This window comes from Sus scrofa, chromosome 13 (assembly GCF_054392235.1).
Source record: "Sus scrofa isolate SSC_HxYL_T2T_F1_AM1 chromosome 13, Sscrofa_HxYL_maternal_Yorkshire_Landrace_v2.0, whole genome shotgun sequence".
In the NCBI taxonomy this organism is placed as follows: Eukaryota; Metazoa; Chordata; class Mammalia; order Artiodactyla; family Suidae; genus Sus; species Sus scrofa.
In genome coordinates this window covers 84,137,912-84,164,426 of record NC_139395.1, presented here as the reverse complement: position 1 = coordinate 84,164,426, position 26,515 = coordinate 84,137,912, and the positions used below count along the sequence as shown (strand labels likewise).

General features: G+C 47.6%; 1 protein-coding gene across 3 annotated transcripts; it reads right to left on the bottom strand.

Annotated features, from left to right (window-relative positions):
* Positions 1-23,121: 23,121 nt before the first annotated feature.
* Positions 23,122-26,253, bottom strand: TRH (thyrotropin releasing hormone). 3 transcript variants are annotated; one of them, XM_084986774.1, is made up of 4 exons: positions 26,136-26,253; positions 25,905-26,002; positions 24,971-25,189; positions 23,122-24,318 (listed from the first exon to the last, which is right to left on the bottom strand). In XM_084986774.1, exons 3-4 carry the CDS (start codon positions 25,179-25,181, stop codon positions 23,804-23,806), a joined length of 726 nt encoding a protein of 241 aa, XP_084842900.1. In that variant the 5' UTR covers positions 25,182-25,189; positions 25,905-26,002; positions 26,136-26,253; the 3' UTR covers positions 23,122-23,803.
* Positions 26,254-26,515: the final 262 nt, after the last annotated feature.

The window sequence follows — 26,515 nt, the reverse complement described above, 5'->3', positions numbered from 1 at the left end:
ATGCCTGTGTGTACTAAATTAATCATAGTTTACTTGGCATTCAGATATAACTGGGTATCCTGTACTTTATTTGGAGTCAGGTCGGTCTGACATCTGTAAGAAGGAGAGGAAGAGGGAAGGAGAATAGTGTGGTAGGCTGATAATGGCCCCCCAAAATGTCCAGAACCTGGGACTATCACCTTACATGGCAAAAGGACTTTTGTGATTGAGTTAAGGATCTCGGGGAGATTATTCTAGATTATCCAGGTGGATCCTAAATATAACCCTAGTGACCCTTACAAAAGGGAGGTAAGAAAGTCAAAGGAGGAAGTAAAAGGTATGACCACCAGACCCATGACCTGTCTCTTGGGAAGGGGCCTGGTGCTTAGTAGCTGGCTAGGAGCAGCACAGGGGAACCTGGCCTCCGTGGGACTGTTGCGTGTCCTTCAGCTCAGGCCCCATCCTTGGAAACCTCAGAAACGCATTCTTATGGCCACCATATTCTACAACCTTCTTTTTCTTTTTCTTTCTTTCTTTTCTTTTTTGTCTCTTTGCCATTTCTTGGGCCGCTCCCACAGCATATGGAGGTTCCCAGGCTAGGGGTCGAATCGGAGCTATAGCCACCGGCCTACGCCAGAGCCACAGCAACTCAGGGATCTGAGCCGTGTCTGCAACCTACACCACAGCTCACGGCAATGCCTGATCCTTAACCCACTGAGCAAGGGCAGGGATCAAACCCGCAACCTCATGGTTCCTAGTCCAATTTGTTAACCACTGAGCCATGACAGGAACCCCTACAACCTTATGTTTTTCATCCTACCATAAAAACCAATGCACAGGGAAGTTAAGAAAGTTACTAAGATTGCACAGCCTTCAAGGGTTGTTACTGGAATTTGAATCTAAAAGGTCTAACTCTAGAGTCCACATAATTTAAGCATGATCCTAGAATGCTGCCTTCACATATCTTTGGGTAAAAGCGCCTCAAACTGTTAGGGGACCACTGACTGAAACTGCTTACTTTGGCTAGGCATGATAATAGCTGTTTGCATAAGTTATCTGACAACAGGAGGCCCTGATAAGGAATGTTGGGAGACAGGATTAAGATGGAAGAGTAGAAGGACTGGAGCTCAACTTCACTCATGAAAACAACAAAGCTGCAACCAGCTGCTGAACATCCACCAACAAAACATATTGGAAATGACCAAAAAGATATCCTACAACAAAAGACAAAGAGGAGGCCCACTGAGATGGTAGGAGGGGTGGTTATGTGATATAAGCAATCCCATTCCCATCGGGTGGGCAACTCACAGACTGGAAAGTAACTATATCACAGAGGCTCACCCACAGGAGTAAAGAGTTCTGAACCCCATGTCAGGTTCCCACACCTGGAGATCTGGCATTGGGAAGAGCCCCCAGAGCATTTGGCAGTGAGGGCAAGTAGTGCTTGTGCACAGGAGCTCTGTGAGACTGGAAGAAACAAAGACTCCACTCCAAAGATGAACACAGGCTTTCATGTGCACTGGGTTCCAGGGCAAAGCAGAGACTCCATAGGCATCTGGGTCAGACCTACCTGTGGTTCTTTCAGGATCTCCTGGGAAAACAGGGTGTGACTGCAGCTTGTTGTGGGGAAGGACATTGAAGGCAAATGTCTTGGGAATAATCATCAGCGTGAACTCCTCTAGAGGTGGCTATTTTGGAAAAATCTGGCCCCACCCATCAGGGCTGAGAAGCCCCAGGCCAAACAACAAACTGGGTGGGAACACAGCCTCTCCCCATCAGCAAAGAGGCTGCCTAAAGACTCCCCCAGCCACAGAGCTGCCTCTAATCACACCCAGAGACAAAATCCCACCCACCAGAGGGATAAGAATCACTTCCAGTTTCCAGTGGGCAGGCACCAGTTCCTCCCATCAGGAAGTCTGCAGAAAGCCCCTGTATGTACTTCAGCTACAAGAGGGACAGAAACCAGAAGCAAGAGGGGCTACAACTGTATCATCTGCAAAAAGGAGACCACACCAAAAAGTCTATACAAAATAAAAAGTCAGAAAAAAAAAAACAGAAAAACAGCTAAGTGATCTAGAGATTAACAACCTCCATGAAAAAGACTTTAGACTTATGATAGTAAAGATGACTCGAGATGTTGGAAATAGGGAGTTCCCATCGTGGCTCAGTGGAAATGAATCCTACTAATATCTGTGAGAATGCTGGTTTGATCCTTGGCCTCAGTCAGTGGGTTAAGAATCAGGCGTTGCCGTGAGCTGTGGTATAGGTTGCAGATACAGCTTGGCTCCCAAATTGCTGTGGCTGTGGTGTAGGCCAGCAGCTGTAGCTCCAATTCAAACCCTAGCCTGGGAACTTCCATATGCCGCAATTATGGCCCTAAAAAAAAAAAAAATCGTGGAAATAAACTGGAGGCAAAGATTGATAAATTACAAGAAACACTAAACAAAGAAATAGAAAATTTAAAATTAAGCAAGCAGAGATGCAAAATACAATAAACGAAATGAAAAATTCATTAGAAGCAGCCATCAGCAGAATACAGGAGGCAGAAGAACAAGTAAGTGAGGTGAATACAGACTGATGGAAAGCACTGATGTAGAACAGAAAAGAGACAAAAAGATTGAAAATAAATGAAGACAGCCTAAGAGAACTCTGGAACAACTTTAAACATACCAACATCCATGTTATAGGGGTAGCAGAAGGAGAAGAGAGAGAAAAAGGACCAGAGAAAATATTTAGAGAACTAATAGCTGATAACTTCCCTAACATGGGAAAGGAAACACTCACTGAAATCCAGAAAGCACAATGGAATACCATATAAGATAAACCCAAGGAGAAACACCCTGAGGCACATATTAATCAAACTGACCAACATTAAAGACAAAGAGAAAATACTGAAAGCAGCTAGGGAAAAGAAACAAATAACATACAAGGGAACCCCAATAAGGCTACCAGCTGATTTTTCAACAGAAAATCTGCAGGCCAGAAGGGAATGGCACAATATACATAAAGTGTTGAAAGGAAAAAAACCTCCAACCAAGATTACTCCACCCAGCAAGGCTCGCATTCAGATTTGAAGGAGAAATCAAAAGCTTTACAGACAAGCAAAAGATAAGAAAATTCAGCACCACTAAACCAGCTTTACGACAAATACTTGAGGAACTTCTCTCTAGGTGGAAAAGAAAAGGCCGCAACTACAAACAAAAATGTTACAAATGACAAGGTTCACCCACAAAGGCACACATACAGTAAAGGGAGGAAATCATCCACATACAAATATGCTACCAAAACCAGAAATCATGAGAGAAGGAGAGTGAAAATTCAGGATACTGGAGATGCAGTTGCAAATAAGAAACCAACAACTTAAAACAGTTGTGTGTGTGTGTGTGTGTGTGTGTGTGTGTGTGTTGTGTTTTCCTATATCAAAACTTCATGGTAACTGAAAATCAAAAATCTACAATGGATATATACACACAAATAAGAAAAAAATCAATCCAAACACAACACTGAAGATAGTTATCAAACCACAAGAGAAAAGAACAAGAGAAAAATGGAAGAAAAAAGACCAAGAAAAACAAATCCAAAACAATTAACAAATGGGAATAAGAACATACATATTGATAATTACCTTAAATGTTAATGGACTAAACGCCCCAACCAAAAGATATAGACTGGCTGAATGGATACAAAAACAAGATCCATATATACGCTGTCTTCAAGAGACCCACTTCAGTTTGAGGGACACAGACAAACTGAAAGTGAGGGGATGGAAGAAAATACTCCATGCCAACAGAAATCAAAGAAAGGAGAAGTAGCAATACTCATATCAAACAAAATAGACCTTAAAATAGAGAATGTTATAAGAGATAAAGAAGGACATTACCTAATGATCAAAGGATCAATCCAAGAAAAAGATATAACTATGGTAAATATATATGCACCCAACATAGAATCACCTCAATATATAAGGCAACTGCTAAAAGTCTTAAAAGGAGAAATTGATAATAGCACAATAATAGTGGGGGACTTTAACACCCCACTTATAGCAATGGACAGATCATCCAGACAGAAAATCAGCAAAGAAACAGGCTTTAAATGATGCATTAGATCAGATGGACTTAATAGATACTTATAGAACATTCCATCCAAAAGCAGCAGAATACGCATTCTTCTAAAGTGCACAAGGAATATTCTCTAGGCTAGATCACATTCTGGGCCACAAATCAAGCCTCGGTAAATTTAAGGAAACTGAAACCATATCAAGCATCTTTTCCGACAACAACATAAGAGTAGAAATCAACAGCAAGAAAAAAACCTGCAAAAAACACAAACATGTGGAGACAAAACAACATGCTACTAAACAACTAATGGATCACTGAAGAAATCAAAGAGGAAATTAAAAAGTACCTAGAAGCAAATGACAACAAAAACACGAAAATTCAAAACCTTTGGGACACAGCAAAAGCAGTTCTAAGACAGAATTTTATAGCAATACAAGCCTATGTCAGGAAGTAAGAAAAAGCTCAAATAAATGAGCTAACTTTACACCTAAAGCAACTAGAGAAAGAACAGATAAAAAATCCAAAGTTAGCAGAAGGAAAGAAAACATAAAGATCAGAGCAAAAATAAATGCTATAGAAATGAAGAAAACTATTGAAAAGATCAATGAAACTAAAAGCTGCTTCTTTTTAAAGATCAACAAAATTGATAAACCCTTAGCCAGACTCATCAAGAAAAAAAGACAGATGGTGTTCCCGTTGTGGCTCAGCAGAAAAGAACCCAACTAATATTCATGAGGATGTAGGTTTGACCCCTGGCCTTGCTCAGTGGGTTAAGGATCTGGCGTTGCTGTGAGCTGTGGTGTAGGTCACAGATGTGGCACCAATCCCACGTTGCTGTGGCTATGGCATAGGCTGGTGGCCACAGCTCTGATTTGACCCCTAGCCTGGGAACTTTCATATGCCATAAGTGTGGCCCTAAAAAGGAAAAAAAAAAAAAAAAAGAGAGAGGACTCAAAAAAAATTGGAAATGAAAAAGAAGTTACAATGGACATCACAGAAATACAAAGGATCATAAGGGACTACTATAACCAACTAAATGCCAATAAAATGGGAAATCTAGAAGAAATGGACAAATTCCTAGAAAAGTACATCTTCCAAGACTAAACCAAGAAGAAATATAAAAGATGAATGGACCAATCACAAATACTGAAATTGAAACTGTGATTTAAAAACTTCCAAAAAACAAACGTTCAGGATGAGCTGGCCTCACAGGTGAATTCTATCAAAAATTTAGAGAAGAGTTAACAGCTATCCTGAAACTATTCCAAAAAAAAATTTCAGAGGAACACTCCCATACTCATTCTATAAGGCCACCATCACCCTGATACCAAAACTAGACAAAGATACCACAAAAAAGAGAAAATTACAGGCCAATATCACTGATGAACTGAGACACAAAAATCCTCAAAAATACTAGCAAACTGAATCCAGCAATACATTAAAAGGATCATACCACCACGATCAAGTGGGATTTATCCCAGGAATGCAAGGAATTTTCAGTTCTGCAAATCAATTAATATGATACTCCACATTAACAAACTGAAGAATAAAAACCGTAAGATCCTCTTGATAGATGCAGAAAAAGCTTTTGACAAAATCAAACACCCATTTCTGATTAAAAAAATCCTCCAGACGGTGTCCTGTCGTGGCTCAGTGGTTAACAAATCCGACTGGGAACCGTGAGATTGCAGGTTCGATCCCTGGCCTTGCTCACTGGGTTGGGGATCTGGCGTTGCCGTGAGCTGTGGTGTAGGTCTCGGACGCGCTCGGATCCTGCGTTGCTGTGGCTCTGGCATAGGCCGGCGGCTACAGCTTCGATTCGACCCCCTGGCCTGGGAACCTCCATATGCCATGGAAGTGGCCCAAAGAATGGCAAAAAAGACCCCCCCAAAAAAAAATTCCTCCAGAAAGTGGGCATAGAGGGAACTTACCTAAAATACTGAAGGCCGTATATGACAAACCCAGAGCTAACGTCATTCTCAATGGTGAAAAGCTGCAAGAATTCCCATTAAGATCAGGAACAAGACAAGGATGTCTGCTCTCACCACTACTATTCACTATAGTTCGGAAGTCCTAGCCACAGCAATCAGAGAAGAAAAAGAAATAAAAGGAATCCAAATTGGAAAGGAAGAAGTAAAACTATCACTGTTTGTAGATGACATGGTACTCTACCTAGAATATCCTAAAGATACTACCAGAAGGCTGTTAGAGCTCAGCAATGAATTTGGTAAAGTTGCAGGACACAAAATTAATACACAGAAATCAACTGCATTTTTTTTTTTTTGGCTTTTAAAATTTTTTTATTTTTTTTATTTTTAGGGCTGCACCCACGGCATATGGAGGTTCCCAGGCTAGGGGTCAAATTGGAGCTATAGCTGCCTGCCTACTCCACAGCCACAGCAACACCAGATCCTTAACCCACCGAGCGAGGCCAGGGATCAAACCTGAAACCTCATGGTTACTAGTCAGATTCATTTCCACTGCACCACAATGGGAACTCAACAGCATTTCTATATGCTAACATGAAAAATCAGAAAAAGAAATTAGGGAAACAATCCCATTTGCCATTACATCAAAAAATAAAATAAAATACCTAGGAATAAACCTGTCTAAAGAGATAAAAGACCTGTACTCTGAAAACAGTAAGACACTGATGAAAGAAATGAAAGATGACACAAACAGATGGAAAGATATACCATGCTCTTGGATTGGAAGAATCAATATTGTCAAAATGACTACACTACTGAAGGCAATCTACAGATTTGATGCAATCCCTATCAAATTATCAAGGACATTTTTCACATAACTAGAACAAAATATTTTAAAGTTTGTTTGGAAGTACAAAAGACCCACAATAGCCAAAGTCATTCTGAGAAAGAAAAGTGGAGCTGGAGGAAACAGGCTCCCTGACTTCAGACTATACTAGAAAGCTACAGTCATCAAAACAATATGGTTTTGGCACAGAAACAGAAAGAAAGACCAGTGGAACAGGATAGAAAGCCCAGAATTAAACCCATGCACCCATGGTCAACTAATCTATGACAAAGGAGGCAAGAATATACAATGGAGAAAAGACAGTCCCTTCAATAAGTGGTGCTAGGAAAACTGGACAGCTACATGTATAAGAATGAAATTAGAACACTCCCTAACACTGTACACAGAAATAAACTCAAAATGGATTAAAGACATAAATATAAAACTGTATGCTACAGAACTCTCAGAGGAAAACATAGGCTGAACACTCTCTGAATTAAACCACAGCAATATCTTCTCAGATCCACCCCCTAGAGTAATGACAATAAAAACAAAAGCAAACAAATGGGACCTAATTAAGCTATGAAGTTTTTGCACAGACAAGGAAACCCTAAACAAAACAGAAAGACAACCCTCAGAATAGGAGAACATATTTGCAACTGAAATGACTGACAAGGGATTAATTTCTAAAATATATAAATACCTCCGTAGCTCAATACCAAAAAAAACCCAAACAGCTCCATCAAAAAATGGTCAGAAGATCTCAATAGACAGTTCTCCAAAGAAGACATACAGATGGCCTGGCCAAAAAAACACATGAACAGATGTTCAGCATCACTAATTATTAGAGAAATGCAAATCAAAATTACTATGAGTTACTACTTTACATCATCCAGAATGACCATCACCAAGAAGTCTACAAATAATAAATGCTGGAGAGGGTGTGGAGAAAGGGGAACCCTATTACACTCTTGGTGGAAATGTAATTTGGTGCAACCACTGTGGAAAACAGTATGGAGATTCCTCAGAAAACTAAAAATGGAATTACCATTTGATCCAGCCATCCCACTCCTGGTCATCTACCCAAAGAAAACTGTAACTTAAAAAGATACACATACCCCAGTATTTATTGCAGCACTATATACACAATGGAATACTACTCAGCCATAAAAAGGAATGAAATAACATTTGCAGCAGCATGGATGAACCTAGAAATTATGCTAAGTGAAGTAAGACAGGGAGACAAAATCATCACATGCTATCACTCATGTGTGGAATCTAAAAAAAGGATACAATGAACTTATTTGCAGAACAGAAACACACCCACAGACTCTGAAAAACATGATTATCAAAGGAGACAGGCTGTGGGGAGGAGAGATGGACTGGGGTTGGGGATGGAAATGTTCTAAAATTAGGTTGTGATGATGGTTGTACAACTATAAATATAATAAAATTCATTTAATTAAATTTAAAAAAAGAAATGTTAGTGCTTCCCTGAAGACTAACCAGGATGATTGGGGAGGGGCCAGTAGGAGGGAGGAGATGACCAATTTCCCAGAAACACATCTGCACAAAGCCAAGAACAAGACCATTCATCCTGGCATGATTTGTAATTAGAAAGCACCAAAAATAACACAGATATCCAGAAATAGGGGAGTGAGAAAATGAATGATGGTGTTGAGTTACAGCAACCAGGTAGCTAGGTAGGAGCAGAGAAAGTGGGGCATGCGCCATGTGGCATGAAAACACACATCTTGTAAATAGCAGGGGTCCATGGGCAGACAAAGAAAAGCAGGAGTTCCCATTATGGCTCAGCAGGTTAAGAACCCAACATAGTACCCAGGAAGATGTGGGTTTGATCTCTGGCCTCTCTCAATAGGTTAAGGATCTGACATTGGCACAAGCTATTGTGTAGGTGGCAGACATGGCTCAGATCCAGTGTTGCTGTGGCTGTGGCGTAGGCTGCAGCTGCAGCTCCAATCTGATCCCTAGCCCAGGAACTTCCATATGCCACTACAAAAAAAAAAAAAAAAAGAAAGAAAGAAAGAAAGAAAAGCAGAACCCTCCAGACTGACAGGAGACCACATATTTTGGGGTAATAAGTACCCTGGAGACACACAAAGAAAGGTGGACACCTCTAGCATCTGAATGTAACCTGTTCCTTATTATGCCCTTATCATAAAATTAGCCTAGCAGAGAAGTTCTCATCATGCACTGATGCCATGATACTTCTTGGCCACAGCAACAAGGGATCCGAGCCACATCTGTGACCTCACTACAGGTCACGGCAATTTCAGAGCCTGAACCCACTGAGCAAGGCCAGGGATCGAACCAGCAACCTCATGGATGCTAGTCAGATTCCTTTCCGCTGAGTCACAACAGGAACTCTATCATGATACTTCTGATCAAGGCTAAACAAGGACCAAAATCCCTCCTCCCTTCAGTAAGGTGGAGTTGGGATGAAATTCAGGGAATAGAACCCCCAAACCTCTTCTTTTCAGTGAGTATTCCACCCCATTGGTTTGCATTCCCCTCAGAACCTGCATGCCAGACACATGCAGGGCAGCTGCTTGCTTGTCTGCCTGCCTCCCCTCAAGAGGTATATTTCTCACTTAAATATAGAACCTTTCCAAGGGAACAACTGCAGAGATTAAAAAGAGCAGGGATGGGAGTCCATTGTGGCTCAGCAGGTTAAGGACCTGACAGTGTCTTTGTGAGGATGCAGGTTTAATCCCTGGCCTCCCTCAGTGGCTTAAGGATCCAGTGTTGCAGTGGCTTTGGCATAGGCCCCAGCTGCAGCTCCAGTGCAACACCTAGCCTGGGAATTTTCATGCCACAGGTGGGGCCATATTAAAAAAAAAAAAAGAGCAGGGAGAGATTCCTAAAGGCCAGTCACGTGAGGTGCTAAAAGCATCTTAGGGTAAAGAGTAGAGGGATAATACACTTATATAAGATAATAAGAAACAAGGCCTGAGAATGTGTGCTTGCACGTGAAGTGTGCAAACATGCAAATACGGAAGCAACTACTGCTGGAATTTGTGTTTCCTTTCAGAGATTCAGCACAACACACATTCTTTCAACAGCCACTTACAAGTGTTACTCTATGCCCAGCACATTGGCATATCTGCCCTCTGCATCTCTCCTCCATGCAGAAGTCAGAGGTGAGGCCCTGACCCTCCCCTACTCCGAACCCTCCGGGGAGGTCACAACCAGCAATGGACATGTCCCTCTGGGGCACGTCCAGTCCCTGCTAGGGATAGTAGGTGTGGGACCCTCAGCCTTGGCTTACCAGCCTCAGGCCCAGAGTTTTTGGTTCCTCATGGTGTTAAGAGTGTCTTTTTTTTTTTTTTTTTTTTTTTCCTTCTTAGGACCAAACCTGCAGCCCATGGAAATTCCCAGGCTAGGGGTTGAATTGGAGTTGCAGCTGTGGGTCTAAGCAACAGCAACAGCACAGCCACAGCAACCTCAGACCCAAGCCCATCAGCGACCTATACCACAGGTCAGGGTAACGCCAGATTCTTAACCCACTGAGCAAGGCCAGGGATTGAACCAGCATCCTCATGGATCCTAGTGGGGTTGGTTACCGCTGAGCCACAACAGGAACTGATGAGTGTCTTTTACCTTCTCCTATTTCTGATGCTTTGACCCCTGGGACTGTGCAGCCTCTGGAGAGACTGGCCTTCCCAGGGCTGCCAGTTGCTAGAGACAGTAAAAGATTTACCTGGGAGAGTGCTTTTCATTTGTAAACTAAGCCACACAGGGTCAACCCCCCCTCACAAACCTCCTCTCTGGAGCTTTTAGACCTGGGCCCCCCAGGACAAGGCACCAAACCACTGGAGATGGTACCCATTCCCATGAACCCACTGGAATTATTCAAACCAGCTTACTCTGCCTTGCCTGCCTCGGGGCCTACAGAAACCACAATGAAGGCTCTCGCCCACCTTTTCCCTCCCTCTCTGCCTTCCCACCTCCCTGATGCTCCCAGTGAAACCCACCCCACCCCCCACCCCGGCCTCGCCTCGCCTCGCCTCGCCTCGCCTCGCCTCGGGAACTGTGAGGAACACACTGGCTTTTAAGTGGTGGATGTCTCCCATCCCATAGCCCTCTCCACTCCCGGCGAATAACCAAATCTCCACTTTCAAAGCCTCCTGCCTCCGTACCTGAACCTCCTCCCCTCAGCGTCTGCGCTGCGGTGACCTGAGGCCCCTCTTGGCTCGTGGTCCATCTAGAGGTAACCCCGGTGAAATGGGCGCACCTCGTGAGCCGTCTGCCGGATAATCAGAAGCGAAGGCCACAGGTAACAGGCCCTCCGGGTTACCGCCCCCAGCGCCGCCCCTTCCTGGCTGCAAAGCCCCTGCCAGCAAATTCCAAACTGCAAACTGCGGCCCCCTCTTAAGAGGGGTGCAGGAGGCAGGGAGTTAGAAAAGGAGACGCTAAGTTTTGCAATAGGATCTGCACATTACATGAATTTTTCAACGATAATGTATTAATCTAGGCCGACGGAAGAATGTTGCTTGTCATCTGGCTCCACCAGGATTAGGTCACTAGCCACTGCAACACCTGCCCTTCAACACGCCCTGCAAGGAGTTCAGGGTGGAGATCAGAAGTGAGGCACTCCATGCTCTGGGAAAACTGGCAGAACAGGCCTTCAGATAGTTAGATATTTTCAGGAGAAGATTTTATTAACCCAACTCTTGCATCTTCCAATACTTAGAAAAGCACTAAAATCATTAACTAAGATACTGTGCCTTGTGACCAGCAGCAACCTTCTACCAAGATGTGTGCTTGGTTGTATGTACCCCCTTGCCAAAATCACATATATACAGACATCCCCTGATTACCTCTTTGGAACAGTTCCTCAGCCTGAGAGATTGCTGGGCTATTGTCCTGGTGAGACAGTAAGGAATTTGACTCACAGCTTTTACATTGTGTTTTGTTTTTTGCTGCACCCACAGCATGTGGAAATTCCCCGGGCAGAGATTGAACCTATGCCACAGCAGTGCCCTGAACTACTGCAAAGACCGTGCTGGATCCTTAACCCACTGAAAATGATAATAGGTTTGGGGGGGAAAAGAAAAGCACATTAAATCAAAAGCCTTGAGTTTTGGCAGAGTGGGGTGTTTGGGGAGGCCAGTTCTGTCTTTGCTGCTTGTCACCAGTTTTGAAGCTTTGCTCTAACAGAAGCCCTACCCTGGTGCCAGGAAAGGGGCCTCTTACTCAGACCTGTTGGCACTTGCTGCCTTGATGCCAGCATCTCCTCCACTATGGTCAGCTCCTGGCAGCTTCCACCTCCTCCTCCTCCTCCACCCAACTTCAGGAGTCCTTCATCAGAGGACAACTACCAGGCTCATTTACTTCTGCCCCATGCCTTGCCCCCATTCACTGTAAATCTACCGGGGCTGGAGTCTTCCTGCGACAGCTGCCCCCAGGGCAGAGTAACCCTTAAGGAACTAACCAGGAAGCGAGCCCCCACTTGTACAATTAGTTCACCTGGGAGATGGGTTCAAGATGGCAGAGGAGTAAGATGTGATGCCCACCTTCTCCCAAAAACACATCAAAAAAACAGTTAGGGGAGTTCCCGTTGTGGCGCAGTGATTAACGAATCCAACTAGGAACCATGAGGTTGAGGGTTTGATCCCTGGCCTTGCTCAGTGGGTTAACGATCCGGCGTTGCTGTGAGCTGTGGTGTAGGTCGCAGATGAGGCTCGGATCCTGCGTTGCTGTGGCTCTGGCGTAGGCTGGCAGCTACAGTTCTGATTAGACCCCTAGCCTGGGAACCTCCATATGCCATGGGAGCGGCCCAGGAAATGGCAAAAAGACAAAAACAAACAAACAAAAAAACAGTTAGGGAGTTCCCGTCGTGGCTCAGTGGAAGCGAATCTGACTAGCATCCATGAGGATGAGGGTTCAATCCCTGGCCTTTCTCAGTGGGTTAAGGATCTGGCGTTGCCAGAAGCTGTGGTGTAGTTTGCAGACATGGCTTGGATCCTGCATTGCTGTGGCTGTGGTGTAGGTCGGCAGCTACAGCTCCAATTGGACTCCTAGCCTGGGAACTTCCATATGCCATGGGTGCGGCCCTAAAAAATACAAAAAAAAAAAAAAAATTAGTTCACTTGGGTTCAAATACCCCGATTCTGTCGCAAAATTGCTGTGTGACCTTAGGCACATTATTTAATCTCGCTGAGCCTCACTTTCCTCATATGTAAAATGGGAATAAAACAATCCCTACCTAAAAAATTTGTTGGCCATTTGAACAAATCTGAGACACTCAACGTAATCCTTAGAGTAAATGTTCATTGTCAGTTGTCAAACTTTATGATTGATCTCCCCATTCACTCATCTTTTAAACCAATAAATCATGTATTGGGTGCCCACTGTGTGCTTGGCCCTTCGTAGTTTCAGAAGCAAAACAGCTTGTTCCTTATATATCACAAGCTGGTTCAGAGTTAGTGAAAGCAAGAAAGAGTTAGGTTAGATATGAAGAAGAACTTCCTAGCATGAGCGTGTAACAGACTCCAGAAGTGGGGTGGAGGGGGAGGGATTAGATGAAGGGAAATTACTCTTCTGATGGGAGAAACTGGTGCAGAAAACACTTGACCCCTGAGACCTTCGCAGCTTTCTGAACTATACTGGTGGGGTGCTGGGCTAGAGAAGAGGAGAAAAAAAGTATTTTTCCAGACATTTGGTGTTTCTGAGAGGAGCCACGTGAAATTTACAGCATTTTCCTGAAAAGGCAGATGACCAGTGGTTTGATTGTGAAAATCAGCAGGCCCCAGCCTGGCAGGATTAGGAGGGAAGAGGCTGATGAAAAATAAATGAGGCAGGTGCTGAAATTTCTTCTTTGCCAATAAAACAAAGTTACAACTTGAAATTGGCTGAGTGTCTCCAGGAAGTGGAGGAGGGAGCATGATGAGGAAAATTCTCATCTGTAACAACTCCATTAGATGGAGGCAGGGGAAGTGGGGGGGGGGGTGACAGCTCAGCCAGGCCTCTCCCTCTTGCAAGGGCCCTGGTATTGGGGCCATGTGGCAGTGGACGTAGCAGGCACATCAAACACAGAAATCTAGCAGGTTGAAGAGGCCTGGAATAGAGCAGTAGGCAGTTCTCAAACCCAAGGGTCAGAATTCCAGGAGGGCTTTTTACCACACTGATTGCTGGGTGCTGCTCCCAGTTTCAGATTCAGAAGGTCCGGGGTGGGGCCTGAGAAGTCACATTTTGCACAAGTTTCCAGATGATGCTGGACCACACTTTGAGAGGTGCTGCTGTAGATGGACCCAAGGATTCTGGGGCCAAGTTTGTCCAGCTGTGGCTGGTAGGATCCCAGAGGAGGTGCCTAGTGGAAGAAGGTCAGGGAAGGCTTCCTGGAGGAGGAGGTGCCTGAGTTGAGTCTGAAGCTGGGATTTTCCAGGTCAAAAAGAGAGGCCGCAAGGAGTTCCCTGGTATAATAGTTAAGGTCACTGCTGTGGTGCAGGTTTGATCTCTGATCTGGGAACTCTGCATGATGTGGGTACAGCCAAAAAAGAAAAGAGAATTCCAGGTAAAGAGACAGTATTGTGTGGGTTAAGAAGAGAAATGGTTTGGTCTCTACAGTATGATTGGGTGAGGTGGTGGGTGCCGAGACAGGAGCAAGGGGCAGAGGGCCATGAAAGTGGCCTGAGTCCTTGGGGTGGCGGGGAGAGAATGGTTATGGAGGGGTGTCAGCAGGAGAGAAAGGTGAAGGGAGCTGACTGGAGTAATGAATTCTCTGCAGGGTAGGGGGGGTAGGTTCAGGAATGATCGTTTATCCCCTCCCTCCTTGCTGATGAGGAATTAGGGCTGAGGAGAGTAGAAATGATTTGCACCATGGCTCGAAAGTGGCAGGAACAGGACCCGGGCTGCTTGTTTTAACTTCAAGTGCGCACTTCCACACGGTCACCCCCTTCACACACACCCCTTTCCCCACACCCCGCATGCGAGAGTTTGGAGCACAGACACCAGGGTCTAAATCCTGGCTCTCCCCCCTCTCGCTGGAGGCACGAGTTCTGATTCACCTCTCTTGGCCACTAGGGGGAGCAATGAGTAAAGAACTAGTTTATTATAAATGCGCCTTTAGGGCTGGTGCTATAGCAGCTGAGAAAGCGGGCTGGGGCCTGGGGCTGGAAGATCGTGGGGGGTGGGAGTCCGGGTGGGGGTGGGGAACGGTGTCTGCCCAGAGGGTCAAGCCTTTGCTTTGTGCTGACAACGACGTCAGGAGTGCGCTGTTCCCTGAGTCATCCAGCCACAGACACAAAGGGACCACAGGCCCTGCCCGCCCCCCTGTCAGAGTTGCCAGCTCCTCCGACTCCAGGCTTCAAAGAGGGGTGCGGGGCGGAGGTGACAGCGGCCCCATTGTCTCTGCTCTCAGAGGCGCTAATGAAGCGTTTCGAGAGACCTAAGATCGTGAGGACCCAGGACCCTGGGGAGGGATGATAGGGGGGCTCATCCTGGCTGCTTGGGCACCCTGACCCCACAGAAGAGGCAGGTTCACACACTCTCCTGGCGGACTTTGCAAAGTCGAGACATGCATGTTAATCATAATAACGGGCGGACCCACCCTTCTTTTATCTCCAAACAAGTGGTTCTTCATCTTCCTGCATCACAGATCCCTTTGAGAATTTGATGAAAGCTCAAAACTCTTCCCCCAACAAAAAATTAAATACAAGGTAATAATCCCCAGAGCTGGCGTTTGTGATTAATTCATCATGTGTCAGGCCTGAAGTGAAGTGGTTTACATGCCTTATCTCAGTAAATCTTCACGAAGCCCTAGATTTTGCCACCTTTGCTTTGCCAGTGGGGGGCTGAGACACAGAGAGGTTGCTGGTGTTGGAAGCCACACAGCTGGTTAGTGGTTGAGCTCAGACTCAGAGCCAGGTCTGCTGGATTCCAAAGGCTGGCTTTTCACACACTTTTTCTACCACACAGACACATATGCATGAGCATAAATTTGGAGGCAATTTTGGAACATGAAAAATCTAGTGGACGTGACAAGCATCCTTCCTAGGGACACGATACCGGCCCCCCAAAAAAATCTCAGGTTCACTGGGGAATAGACATGTTCAGTGGCGGATGGTGGTGTGAAAGGGAAGCGGGAAGTACAGAGGAGGGCCATCCAGTCCAACCAGGGGTGTTGGGAACATCCCAGAGGCAGCAGTGTCATTAAGTCACTGGGTACTAAAGGATGCTTTGCAAGGGCATTCCCGGCAGACAGGATGACGGGGGCAAGCATATAGAAGCAGGAAAGAGTGTGGCATGTTTGGGGACAGCTAGGACAAGTGACAGGGTGGGGGCATGACATCTGGGAATTGACAGATGACGAGGCTGCAATGTCAGGTTCTGTAACCTGTGATGTGCCCGGTATGGGCACTGTAGGTGTTCGCTGGATGTTAGCTCTCAGGCCTCTGATATCATGGCACCACTCTCTCCTCAGACAGAGGCTGAGCCCTGTAAGGGTGAGCAGTGCTGCCTGGAGGAAGGCTACAAAGCCATGGCCAAGACCTGGACCTGGAGCCTTCAAGCCTGGGGTGGCAGCTGGGCTCTGCCATGTCCCAGTTATGTGGCCTTGGGCAAGAGACTTAACCTCTCTGTGCCTTAGTTTCCTCGTGCAGATAATTTTAATAGTTACCTCCCGGGTGTAAAGATTAAATAGGTCAAAATGCATAAAAGACTGAGAGCAGAGTCTAACCCACAGGAGTGCTACATCCAGCCCTTCTTATAATACTGTGTATGTATCAGTGTGTCTCAGCCTTGTTGTTCTCACCATTCTTTCATGCACTTAAAAAGTATCAAAGCTTGGGGGTTCCTGTGGTAGCTCAGTGGAAACAAACCTGACTAGTAACCACGAGATTGTGGCTTTGATCCCTAGCCTTGCTCATTGGGTTAAGGATCCAGTGTTGTTGTGGCTGTGGTATAGGCAAGCAGCTACAGCTCCAATTAGACCTCTAGCCTGGGAACCTCTATATGGGTGTGGCCCTAAAAAGACAAAAGGACCAAAAAAAAAAAAAAAAAAAGACAAGGACAAAGAGAAAATCTTGTAACCACTAAGAGAAAAGCAAATTATCATATACAAAGGACCCTCAATTAGATTATATGCAGATTTCTCATTAGAAACTTTGGAGACCAAAAGTCTAATATAATCAAAGTGCTCAAAGAAATGGCAAAATTACCTTTAAAAGTAAGGGAGAATACATAGAGTTCCCATCGTGGCTCAGTAGTTAGCGAATCTGACTAGGAACCATGAGGTTGTGGGTTCGGTCCCTGGCCTTGCTCAGTGGGTTAAGGATCCGGCATTGCCATGAGCTGTGGTGTGGGTCGCAGACACGGCTCGGATCTGGTGTTGCTGTGGCTCTGGCGTAGGCCAGTGGCTACAGCTCTGATTCAACCCCTAGCCTGGGAATCGCCATATGCCACTGGAGCGGCCCAAGAAATGGCAAAAAGACCAAAAAAAAAAAAAAAGAAAAAATTTTTGGTCACACTTGTGGCATAAGTTTGTTCCTGTGCCAGGGATTGAACCTATGCCACAGCAATAGCCAGAGTCATAGCAGTGATAGCACCAGATCCTTAACCTGCTGCACCACAAGAGAACTCCCCCAAATGAATTTTAATGTACGTTTGTTTAAAACAACAAATACTTCCATTATTTGTTAGCATAACTAAAGTATTTTAATGAGAAAAATAGTTTCCAAAACAAAAAATAGTTTTGTGAGAAACGTGGCACCAGTTTACATTTTTACAGATTTTTAAATTGTGTAAAATAATAGGAGACAGCTTGGTTCTCTTAGCTTCTCGTTTACACAGCAGATCACATTTTGATTGAAATATATGAAGAAAACCTGGCCTCACACACATAAGTAGGAGGGAACATGAAAATCTCGTGGATCCCTTGAAAGGGTTATAGGGCCTGAGGGGCTGTCGGAGCAGCATCTCATGAGAGCCAGTGTTCCATCCATAGCTGTTCAACTTGGAAGCACACTGGCTGGGTGCCGATCTCAGGTGTGTGGACAAAGCACCCAGTCTCTCTGTGCTTCAGTTTCCCCCTCGAGAGGGTTGAATACCCTGATTCCTGTGCAGTAGTTAGAGCAGTGTCTGGCACACAGTAAGTGCTCAATAAACACTGACTTGGGGTTATGAGTTCTGAGCCTGGCTCTTGCAGCAACTCCCTTTTCTTCAGAGGTTAGGCTTCTCCTTGGAGATAAAGTTCAACCTCCCAGGAATGGCCTGGGGTTCCATGCTCTCCAGGGTGGCCCTGAGACCCCACGAGCCTCCCAGGGGAGACCTAGCTGAGCCTAGCATGTGCCAGGGCCATCTCCCTGGCCACTCCACCACCACCACCACCGAGTGTGCCCGCCAGCCTCTGGCACGTTGAACGTGTTGTACCTGCGGCGGTGCCGGGAAGCTCTCCTCCCTGGCAGCTGGCGATTAGGAAGTCACTCTCCACCGTGGACAAGATCTAATCAGCCTGCTGATAATTGCCAGGCCCAGAACATGGCCACGATTCAGGAAAGATGATCCCCGAAGACTAGAACCATTTAAATCCTGGCATTGACCACATGTCCCCTTGGTAACCCATAACTCTCAGCACAATTTAGCCACGGAGCTAATTGATGTTCTCCGAGGCAGTCAGCTTGTAGCTGGGCGATCAAAATGGGCTCTAATTGCCAACATCCTTCAGGTGAGAAACCCCACATGTTCTCCTGCCACCCAAGAGACCGGAGCAGGAACTGGGTCTCTGGGCAAACCAGCCCTCCGATTGCATTTCATTCATCAAAACCATGTTCGCAGAAAGAATTCATTAAAGAACCTATCAGAGGAAGTTGTGACATAGGGATGGTTCACAGCAAAGCAAGACAGGCGGCTCTGCTGAACTTGTGGGAGGGGCAACTCAAAGAAACGTTCTCCGGCTTTCAAAGCTGCTTGAGGGAGGGACGGCAGGAGTAGAGGGAAGACCACTGACCTTGGAGTTTCACAGAACCGGAGTGAGCCCAGTGGTACGCCCATGTAAGACATGTGGCCTTGGGCAAGTCACTTCACCTCTCCAAGTCAGGCATCTTGCACTCACAAAGCAGGGGTGAAAACGGTGACTAAGGTGCCCGCACAGAGGAGGTTCCTGGTGGCACATTGCAGAGGCAAAACCCAGCACCCTCAGAGGGCTGATCGATATTTTCTGAGGCATTTTAAATGGCAGAATAATGGAGCAGAGGTTACATTGGGTGACAACAAAAGCCCCCAGCCCTGGGGCCATCCTTGAGGCCAGCCTCGCAGCTCTGTAGTGACTGTGTGGCGCCCTACAACACAGATTGCCTCCACAGGCTCCCTCTCAGGTGGACCTGATCTCCAGTCCCAGCTACACCTTCATTCATACGTTCAACAAACACTTGCTAAGCACCTACTCTGCACCAGCACAGTGCTGGGTGCTGGGGGTGCAGGAGTGGTTCTTGCTTTGTGGAGCACAGAGTTTGGTGATGGAGGAGGCATTTATGGTAAAATTACCCCAGAGGACTGACAGGTACCTCACTCCCTCCATTCAGTGAGCACCTGTGCGGAACATCTGACTGCATCATAAGACCCTTCACCAAAGGGCTCTAGAGGTCAGTGCTGGGACAAGATGGAAGGACCCGGGAGTTAACACTCCCAGGAGTAGCCATCAAACCGATCAGCAGGAATTGTCTTCACCCTGTCAAGTGGGACACTTGCAGGCCAACAGCTCACTAATGAATCTGCATTCACTTCTTTCCCTTCTCCGCTCCCAGGCCAGTGCTTCCTGGGATCACCCTCTGAGTACATCACTTACACTCAAATCCTCGGCTTGGTGTCTGGTGCTGGGGGAACCAGCCTCAGACAGATATGATTACTAACTGTGACAGCTGCAAGGAAGGAGCGAGTTGCAGTACCGCATCGTGACAAAGTGTTGCTTGGGATGACAGCCAAGGAGGGGGAAGCTTGTGTGGATCAGTGGGAGTCAGCAGAGCAAGTAGATGTCGCTCTGGGGATGTTAGGTGGGAAGAGTTAGCACAGCAGGGCTGGCAATCAGCTCCTTGCACTGCTGTGGCCCCAAGGTATGTCTGAATCCATTCTGATTGGACATGTTCCCTGACTGGCTGGTGGCTGTCTTGTACTACCAGTTGTTGACTATCTTGAATCTCACTCTTGGCATAAGGTGCTTATGAAATTATTAAAGGGCTCGAGGAGCAGACCTGCAGAATAATAGTGCCGAAGTGCCCTGTCATCAAAGCTGTTTTGTATTTCCAATCAGGAAACTGGGAAATGCGGAGGCTGCCACTGGCATAACTAAGTTAAAAACCCATTAGTTGCAATACTATTCAGCAATAAAAAAGAACAAACTAACCAAACATGGAACATCTGGAGTTCCCCTGTGGCTCAGCAGGTTAAGGATCTAGTATTGTCACTGCCGTGGCTCTGATTATAGCTGTGGTGCAGGTTCAATCCCTGGCCCTGGAACTCCCCACTCCACCCCACCCCACTCCCACGAAAAAACAACAACCCATAAACATGCTATACTGTGGATAGACTTCAAAAACATTATGCCAATTAGCATAAGCCAGAAAAAAGAGACCACGTATTATAGATTCTATTTGTGTAAAATATCCAGAAAAGGCAAATTTGTATAGAGAGAGTACATTAGTGTTGCCTAGGGCTGAGTGGGGAGAGAGATTAATTGTAAATGGGCACAAAGATCTGAAAGTGTTCTGTGTGTGTGTGTGTGTGTGTCTTTTTGTCTTTTTATGGTCGTACCCGTGGCACGTGGAGATTCCCAGGCTAGGGGTCTAATTGAGCTGTAGCCTCTAGCCTATACCACAGCTCACAGCAATGCTAGATCCTTAACCCACTAAGCAAGGCCAGGGATCGAACCCACAACCTCATGGTTCCTAGTCAGATTTGTTTCCACTGTGCCACAACAGGAACTCCTGAAAATGTTCTTTTTTCTTTTGGCCTCACCCATGGCATGCTAGGTTAGGAACTGAATTGGCTAAGTTTTGCTGTATCAAAGAACCCCTGAAATCTCAGTGACTTAATATGACACAAGCTTATTTCTTGCATCTGAGAAGTCTGATCTAACTTCCATTTACTGATACCAGGGCCCAGTAGACTCTCTCCATCATGTGCTCTGCCATCTTTATTTATTTATTTGTTTGTTTGTTTTTTCTTCTTAGGGCTGCCCCTGCAGCATATGGAGATTCCCAGGCTAGGGATCAAATCAGAGCTACAGCTGCCAGCCTATGCCAGGACCACAGCAATGTGGGATCCAAATCATGCCTGCGACCTGCACCACAGCTCATGGCATTGCCGAATCCTTAACCCACTTAGTGAGGCCAGGGATCAAACCTGGGTCTTAATGGATGCTATTCAGATTCGTTTCTGCTGAGCCACATGAGGAACTCCATGCTGTGCCATCTTAATGGTACCCTCCCACGCCATCAGGTGGACTTTCTTAAGAATAAAACCATCATGCCTGGCAAGGACTTGCAGTAAAGCCCCAGTGTCTGGGTTTTTGCTCTTTCCCTTCTTTTTTGGGTGCGACTGGAGAATGAACAAAGGAATGAAAAGTGTTTGTGCAAGGCTCAGTTTTGAGCCCCTTCTGGTCCTGGAGCACTAGAGCTAAAGATGCCATTTATCTAAGGTTTGCTTGATGCCAGGCACTGTACTCAAAGCTGTGCACATATGGCTCCATCTCATTTAATCCTCAGAACAACTCTGAGAAATGTGTGGGAATTACTGTGCCCATATGACAGATGAGAAGACTGAAGCTCAAGTTGCTTTAATCATTTGTCCAGGACTGAAGCCAGCACCCAGACCCTTTCCATCATGCTATACTGGTCTGATCACTCTCAGAGGCAGAAGGGAAAACGTTAAATTGCTGGGGGAGTGGGCTTCAAACCCTTCAAATGGGCCCATATCTAAGGAGGTAACAACAACCCTCATACCAAGCAAATTTAGAAGGAGCAGAGGTAAGGTGTATTCTTGGGCAAGTACTTCACCTGTCCACACTCACCTGCAAGTCAGCTTCAAAAGGACACGGGAGCCAAGCTACTGGGGGAGCCATAGGATTGAATGAGAAAGGGTCTGCAAGTGCTGAGCACCCAGGAAGTGCTCTTTAAATGGGCCTTTCACCTCTATTAGGGCATCTGCCTTCAGAAGGGTTGTGTGAGCAGATGGTTTTCTTCTAGGGCTTTGCTGGCCCGGTTCTACCTTCAGGCACCTTGGGGCACCTAACCTCTGCACTGATGGGTGCCTCATCTGAAAGTGAGGGAAATAGGAAAATCCATCAAATGCTCAATTTTTCAGCAGACTGCTGGGAATACGAGTGAGATATTGGGTGTGAATGGGTTTTATAAAACCCCAAGTCTCCCTCCATCCCACCCCCCCTGAACTGGGGCTCCCTTAGGAGAGGAGCTGGGTCTCAGGCGCTCTTCCAGCCCCTGCTTTCCTTCCCCAAGAAGGTGACCTTAAGCCTTTTTCAGAAAAGCCAAATAGCCCATCCACTCACCAAAAAGAGGGTGTCTAATTCATAGTCTAAGGCCTGAGGAAATTTCAGAGTTTAGTTCAAACAGGGGTAGCAAACTTGGCAATGAATGGGCTAGATTCAGCCTCAGATGGTTACTTAAACTTTCTGTACCTTGGTAACCTCATTAGAAATTTGGCATAATCATACTAACACAGGATTATTGCGAGGATTAAAAGAATTAATATACGTATCATAATACATATCAATACATAATATGTTGTGCATGTTATTACTATTATTATTTGGTTCACATGATATTAAAGTTTTTGGATTTAAGCATCTTCAGATGGCCTCTTCATTTCTGCCCAAGTCTTCACCACTCCCTCTTATTCTGCACCTTGCCTGCCTCCCTGCCCAGCCCCAGAAGGCCCCAGGTTTGAGTTCCCAACCACAGGCTGGCCTTTGTCCTCATTGTTCTTGCTGGATAACAGATTGTTATCCACAAGTCTGCCACAGAACGATGGTGATTACAAATCCAGCCCTCTCACCATCAGACAAATTCAAGGTCGGATTGTGAGCTGCCCCTCAGACCTGTGGCTCTGCCTCACATAGGTGTGCATCTTCTGGAAAACCCTTCTTCTTCCCCAGACCTGTTTCCCCAGGTGCCAAATGGGCTCCAGAGCCTCTGTCCACCTGCCAAGTTTGTTCTCAGATGGGGACAGTGAAGAGGACTTCTGATCCCCAAGGTCCCTGGCTCCCTTCTCAGCAGAGCTGGGAGCTCCAGGCCTGTGCCCTCTCAATGCAGAAAAAAGAAATCCCACACCGGCTGAGACACAACTGCAACCACCGAGATGATCTGGATGCAGGTTTTATTATCACAAGGATGACTGTTATTAATAAGGGGAAGGTGCTGAGAGGGTTAGATATAAGCCATGACTTCTGGGTGACGTTTACATGTTCCGCTCGTGTTTATTCCCACAGCCTCCACACAGCGCGGTACCACAACTGTGCTCCCCTGAGCAGAATGCAGCCCCACATGGGGCAGGGCTCTTCCCACCCACAGAAGGATGCCCAAGAGGAGCAAGCAATCCTGGGTTTGGGGGCGTGAAGTTTACATCCCATGGGCATGGGATGGAAGCTGGATTTGGACATCATAGTTTCAATCCCACCCTACCCCCATGGCTGCTCACACCAGAGGCACCCCCCCAACACACACACTCTGGGAATCCCTTAGAAGGATGCACAAACAGGGCTAAGGAGGCCTGCAAGGGTGGGAGGAGAGGGACTCTGGGATCCGCTCCCTTGCCAGCAGTGCAAAGTGCAGCCGTACAGGGTTTTAACTCATAGGCTGGCTTTCCCATGTCCTGGAAATAGGCAGGTGAGGCCAGGGGTTTGATGCATGTGTATACATGGAGTGCAGGAATATGGCCAGGCATCTAAGGAGGAGGAAAAGGGGAGGGGTGTCACAAAGGGGTAGGGCATTCAGGGTTCATGACATTCTTAGATCCCAAAGTGACTTCACAGCAAACAGGCCTCACTCCTGCAGGGGCTCCCTGGCCCAGGCTGCGCGCCGCCCAGGGTGCTGCCGCTTCTCTTCAGCCCCCCGGCCCCTGCTCAGGTCATCCAGGAGGCCCAGCAGAAGGCTGGCTTGACCACAGGATCCCCAGGGCCCGCAGGGGCTCCTCAGGGCCCTCTTTCCGGGATGTTGGCGTTTCTCAGGCATCAGCTCTCCATCCTCCTCCATCTCTTCCTCCTCCTCTTCCAAGCTTCTCTGGGCCTTGGGGTCCACCAGCCGTCTGCCTGGGTGCTGCCTCTTGGTGAAAGTGTATCTGAGCCAGGGGGAGCGCCGGCCAGGGTGCTGCCGCTTCTGCTGGGCTACTTCCACTGGCCATGGGGCTGCATCCTCCCGCCGGCCGGGGTGCTGCCGTTTGTGGGGTTCCACAGCCCCTCCTTCTTCCTCTTCCTCTTCGACCCTCCCTTCTGCCTCTTCCTCCCTTTTGCCTGGATGCTGACGCTTGGAGAGCCAATTGGGTTGAAAGGTCTGGGACTCTGGGGAAGGAAATAGCCAGTGAGGGACCCCCTGATCTACCCCTGGGTGCTCACTCCAGCCTTCCTCTCAGGCAAGGCAGATTTCCAAAGCATTTACCCAGATTCCTGGCCTTGGACCTGCCTCTCAGGCTTCATAGACAGACACACTCACACAGATGGTCAAGGGCATGGCCACTGGTTCCAATCCCAGCTCTGCCACTTCCTAGCGATATGATCATAAGCAGCTCACTGAACCTGTCAGAGCCTCAGTTTTCTTCTGTGTAAAAAGGGGTGTGGGAGAGTCATACCAGCAACTGTCTAAGAGATGGTTAGGAAGATCAAATCATGTGACAAGGTGTTTGAAGTGCCTGGAACAGTGCCTGGCACACATGTGCCCAGTAAGTAGTAACACAGACTCTCTCTGACACGGAATCTTTCCCACTGAAGGTCTGCTCTCTGAAATATTCCCAGAACAGAGGTGGAAGTGGAATCTGATCCCAGGAAAGGGTCAACTTAAGACCTGCGTAGGGTGTGGCCAGTGAGAGTTTCTGAGCTTCTGAAAGACTAGGGGCTGGATGACAAAGTCACTCCCTCCCCTCTGGGGCCAGGTTTCCCCTTACCCTCCCGGGTGCCCTCCTCTCCTCCCCGAGCCCAGAGCAATCCAGCTGCTCACCTGATTCACTATCGCCCTGGTCCTCTCTCAGCCGCTGGAGTTCTTCCCTGAGGAGGAGGTGCTCTGCCTGGCGCAAGAGGTCGTCCAGGCCTGGGTGTTCTGCGGCAATAGCCCCCTCCTGCTGGGCCACCTCCAGCTGGGCATGGCCGCCAGGGACACTGGTCAGGGTTAGGGTCAAAGCCATGGCAAGCAGAAACCAAGGGCCGGGCATCGCGGTGTCTGGAGTCAGGAGGACAGAGAGAGAACCTAAGTGCCCCTCGCTCCCCTTTCCTGTCCCAGCCGATCCCTGAGGTCGAGGGAACCAACCGTTCAAATACCTTCCTGGGAGCAAGACCGACCACCTGCCACCTTAAGGCGGGGCGAGGTGAGGACCGCGGGAGGATCTGTCAAGGAGGGGTGCTTGGAGAGCCTGCTCACGCCTAGCTCTGCCTGCGTGAGCCAGGAGGTCGTGGGAGCTCCGTCGCCACCGCCACTGCTCCGTGGTACCCGGAGATGGGAAGCCAGCGCGGGCTGACTCTCGCCAGGAGTGTAACCACCCAGATTGCAGCGCAGGCCCGACGGCCGGGTTGCTAATTTCTGCGTCGCCCGCTAAAATGCTCCCCAAGGTCCCCAGCACAACGTTCTCAGTACAGCACTCCTTCTTCAACGTTCCGATTGTAATACAGACTTTATATTTCTAATGCTAAGGTTCCATGGCTAGGCTAGGAATCTAATTCTACTGCCATGATCCCAATTTCAACATTAACTCCACCTCTAAAATCCCATTTCTAGCGCTGGAACCGAGATTTTAAGAATTTTCCACCGTGAAAAATGTTTTTAAAGTCCGGATTCGAATTCTAACAGGTTCTCCCGCCGACGCCCTGACTGCCTAGCACTGCCCCTGCGTGCCAGCACGCACCTCCAGCTGACTCCCCGGCAAGGGTGGGATGCGAACCTTCCTCATATGCGTGGCGCGAGAGCTCCAGGTGACAGGATCTGCGTGCCAGGGAGGGAACGCCACCAGCGTGCCTCGATCGGGTCCCGGTCCGCGCCCTGGAGGACCGGGGGGTAGGAGCGCAGTTCCCCTCCTGGGAGCTATCCGCGGGGCGCATCAGAGGACGGGCAGAGGGCCCCCTTTCCCGGGCTCAGGACATAGCCTGCTGAGGAGAAAGAACGAGATGGTTACCTGCTCGGCGGGAATTCCGCGGGACTGGTCCGGGATCCTGGCTCCGATCCGGAGTTTCGGGGTCTGGAGTCGGTGGGTCAGGAGTCGAGGAGAGCTCTCAGGACCCCAAGCGCCGGCTGCCCGCTTCTCGGCGGGGCCGCAGCTTATATCTGCGTGAGGCGGCGGCGCGGGTGAGGTCAGCCGGGAGGGGTCGCGGCCGCCTGGAAGGGGCGCTGACGGCAGCGGGCCCCGTGGCTACCCCGCCCGCCTGCCAGCTCCTCCGGAAACCTGAGGCCGGGGCGGCGGGGGTGGGAGGAGGATTGCGGAGGCGCACGCGGTCCGGATGGGATGCTGGGGCGGGGTCGTTTCTGAACCCAGCTCGGAAGGTCTGTTGTCTAAGA

What these genes read in the sequence shown, in the direction of transcription:
- TRH (XM_084986774.1), bottom strand. Translation starts at nt 25,181, where the DNA reads ATGCCCGGCCCTTGGTTTCTGCTTGCCATGGCTTTGACCCTAACCCTG. An exon ending in CCAGGGCGATAGTGAATCAG is followed by an intron (nt 24,319 to 24,970) that starts GTGAGCAGCTGG and finishes TTCCTTCCCCAG; the next exon opens with AGTCCCAGACCTTTCAACCC.